Below are 3,823 nucleotides of genomic sequence, written 5' to 3'. Positions count from 1 at the left end.
TACTAATGTCTGAGGGAAAAAAACTCACTCATTGTCCCATCCACGGCCCACGTACACGTTTCCGTATCCGTCGATGAGAAAGTTGTAACCAATGTCGTCCCAGCCGTCGTCCATATGGTCCTTTTGGATTTCCATCACTCTGTCCATGTACTCTTCCTTGTCCCTCTACCCTCCCCAGTTGAACAGGTGCGTCCAGTAGCTGTCACTGTGGTGAATCACAGCCTTTCGGGTCGGGTGGCTGAGCGGGGTGGTGGACTTTGCCGGGACTGCACCCCAGCCCGCCCTGCTGAAGATAGTCAGCCGGTCACAGGCGGACTGACCCAGGACACAAGCCGGGACAACAACGAGAATCAGGGTCAGGTGGTGTGGAAAGCGCCTGGCGTTACGAAGGAAATACTAGACAAGTCTGGTCCCACTTGGGTAGAAAAATGGAGAGACAAGCTTAGATGTGAGTCCCTTCTGTCTGAATGAAACAGAACCGTCTGTTTACTCACTGGCACTGCGCACACCGTTAGCACAATAATTACATGGTTGGAATGTCAAAGCGTCACCTCTAACATGGGCGTGCCTGCGTACAGACAACTCAACTTGCTGAAGGCGGTATCTCACTATACTTGGGGTACTGGTGCGGCAATGCGGGGTTCGTTCACCGCGGCACTGTTGTGGATATAAAAGTATGCGCGATCCAATCTACATGAAAAATTTCTACACGCAATAAAGTTTGTACCATATGTCATAGCAATGGTGGCATTCTCTTTAGCCTTGAATTGACGGACTGTCAGATAAATCACACAGGCACACACACACACAGACACACGCGCGCACACACACACACACACACACACACAAACACACACACACAAGCACACAAGCACACATACATACACACACACACACACACACACATACACATACATAAACGCACATTCTGTTTAAAATCAAATTAATTCTACGTACAAGGAAAATGTGTGTGTGTGCGAAAATAAAGAGACACCATTGCTATGACATATGGTAATGCTTTATTGCCTGTAGAAATTTTTCATGTGGAATGGTTACCGGGGCATTTATAGCATACATTGTTGTGTTTCTCTTACTTTTATATTATCTGACCAAGTATTTTCTGGCATACATGGTATAAGACTAGACAGTAAACATATAAGCCAAAACGAGCAATAAGGCGGATGTGTTACTCAAAGCTGTGCGGTCCGGAGAGCCGGAGACACCTGTAAAGTCGTCCCACCCCGGCTCTGTAGGGTCCGGGTCTGTCAGCTGCAGGCCTCGCCCGAACAGTACAGGCGGTTCGGGAGGATAGCTTTGTAGCGATAAAGAGAATATGTCGCCACCTTTGACTTGTACATCGGCAACAATAGTGGGGATATACGCTAAAGGCTCTTCATCCCGAAGGAGAATTTGGTTAGCTGACTCAGTAGGAAGAACTAGACCATGTCCGATCAGACCAAGACTGAAGTATAACTTGTTGTCGGTCGTGTTTAGGCTGATGGTCAAGTTGCCTGCCGCGTGGTTGCCGTAGACACCCTCGTAGTCACGTTTGTCTCGCGGGAAGTTGGGCGAGATTTTAGGGACGGCTGTGCGCCCGGTCTGTCGTGACTTCCACCAAGGTGCAGGATACGTGCAGGCTGTGGTAGAATTCAGCCAGTGGTCCTTTCCTATCAATGAGCAAAGAGGTTAGTGCCATAAAACATTTTTTTCTGCCTTGTCTCGGTAGATCCAAGGCCATATTGATATGATTATGTGACAATCGTGCGCATCAATTTTTAGCCGTTTCAGAAAAGAAAAGAAAAGGTTTTCAACCATACTGTAAACCGTGCAAAGCAGCTTCAAAATAAACAGATATATGCTGTGGATTGCAAAAGCAAAATATTGGAAAACATGATAATCATGATTTATTGCAAGTTCATGCCCGAGGGCTAATTGCAGGTACAAACAACACATATAGTAAGGAAAGTACAAAAGTGCTGAGAACTACATTCTATGACTATGTTGTGCTACTGAAGTGTACATTATAAAAGTTTTGTTGGGTTTGACTTCTTCTTTTTAGGCAGTGGAAGACGAATTTACCCACTTCTTCTATAATATGTTAGTTATTTGATTTTAATAATAGAATTGATTTCTCATTGTCTGGGATAGTTGGAAAGTAAGCGTGTATGTTGGTACACTCATAAATAGTTGGTTTCTTATATCATCATAAAAAGAACAATTAGAGATAAAATGACTCTCGTCTTCCACAGCATTTGAGGAGCAATATTTACAAATCCTCTCAGACACAGGTAGTTTCATATATCTCCCCTTTTCTATTTCCAGGGGGTGGGCACTAATTCTAATCTTACAGGTAGCGGAACGCTGTTCAAAATCACAAAGTTCGAGATATTTCTCCATACAATATTCGGTTTTACATTTTCTATATATATCTAAGCTTGCCAGTATCGGTAGACAGATTATGGAAGAAAGTTTGAATATACATGTCTGAAAACCTTGTCCTTAATAGTTTACATATATGTTGAGGATCATAGTCATAGATATGTATGTCATAGACCATTCCAAGGTCAAAGAAGATGTGAAAGAACAATAATGAATATCTATGTGTGTGTTCAGTCATATGTTCAACCTTCCTGACCACTTATATTTCATAATAAAGGCAACATTTTTTGTCAAGCTTTTTTTCTTATTCGCACGCTCGCATCAGTTTTTCATTGAATTTCCAGAGGATGTCATCCATATACCCAGCTATGGGACGGATTATTTTTTCTACCAACGAGAAAAAAAACCTTGAAATAGTTGAACTGTAATTTCTAACACAAAAATTGGACTCACCCAAACTTTCGACTGCACAGCATCAGTCTTTGTCAAGAAATGAACAATCCACTGCTGTCGTGACGTCACGTTATACAGATAGATTTTTGTGTTGGAAATTACAGTTCAACTATTTCAAGAATGATTTCTACCAACACAGATGAACTTTCAAGTTGAGAAAAAAATTGCACCTGTCAGAATATCTGCGACCTGGTAGTGGATGGCGTCATGGATGTCATTGGCCGCTGTGGTTGGACCGTTCATGGAGGTGAACACGCCTCCTGACGCGGAAGGATACAGGGACAGCATAGATGTGAAGCCTACCATAGATCCACGATGATAAACCCGTCTGTAGCCTGCAAAGAACATACAAGATTTAGAAGATGCCATACATGCATCCGTTCAATACTTCTAGTTTTTTAATCATATTTCAACCATACCACAGGTACGGGTTGAAATATCTTGCTATTTTTCTATATTTCAATCCATACACAATATGCCAAAAAGCAGTTACTCAAGCAACTGGATATGATTTTAGAAACGGTCAGAAATTAAAGATAGCATCCACTATCTTTCATCAGTGACACATTCGTTCTAGTTCCAGTTCTAGTTCTAGTTCTAGTTCTAGTTCTAGTTCTAGTTCTAGTTCTAGTTCTAGTTCGTAATCCGCAAACCTCCCATAGGAGTATCACGCGGATGGAGGAGGCGCAGCGGCTGGACTACGTATGCGATGACAGCAACCTGTTCTTGAAAGTGTCCAGTGAGGGGCTGTCGACAATGTGGGCGGAGAGGCTGTTCCATTCAGGAATTGTCCTGGCGTAGTAGGCATACTTTGCTGTGTCACATCTGCATCGTAGGGTTCGGTATTTGTGAGAGTGGTTGGCTCTGGTGCTCATGTGTGCTGGTGTGATGCGAGTAGGCGGGATGGCCACAAGACCGTTGGTAATCTTGTACATCATTACGAGTCGTGCATTTTGACGTCGCGACTGGAGTGACGGCCATTTCAGGTCCT

The 3,823-nt window shown here is 43.3% G+C and overlaps 1 protein-coding gene across 1 annotated transcript in view; it reads right to left on the bottom strand.

Moving 5' to 3' along the window:
* LOC118407921 (peptidoglycan-recognition protein SC2-like) overlaps positions 1 to 473 on the bottom strand; it is a 6,336-nt gene extending 5,863 nt beyond the window's left edge. The window contains exon 1 of the mRNA XM_035808495.1: positions 29 to 473. Within this exon, the coding sequence (XP_035664388.1) occupies positions 29 to 147 (119 nt within the window). The 5' untranslated portion in view covers positions 148 to 473. The remainder of the gene's footprint in view (positions 1 to 28) is intronic.
* Positions 474 to 3,823: the final 3,350 nt, after the last annotated feature.

Source organism: Branchiostoma floridae, unplaced genomic scaffold (genome assembly GCF_000003815.2).
Source record: "Branchiostoma floridae strain S238N-H82 unplaced genomic scaffold, Bfl_VNyyK Sc7u5tJ_1499, whole genome shotgun sequence".
NCBI classification, from domain to species: domain Eukaryota; kingdom Metazoa; phylum Chordata; class Leptocardii; order Amphioxiformes; family Branchiostomatidae; genus Branchiostoma; species Branchiostoma floridae.
Note: the sequence above shows the minus strand (reverse complement) of the source record. Positions and strands in the feature narration are given on the sequence as shown.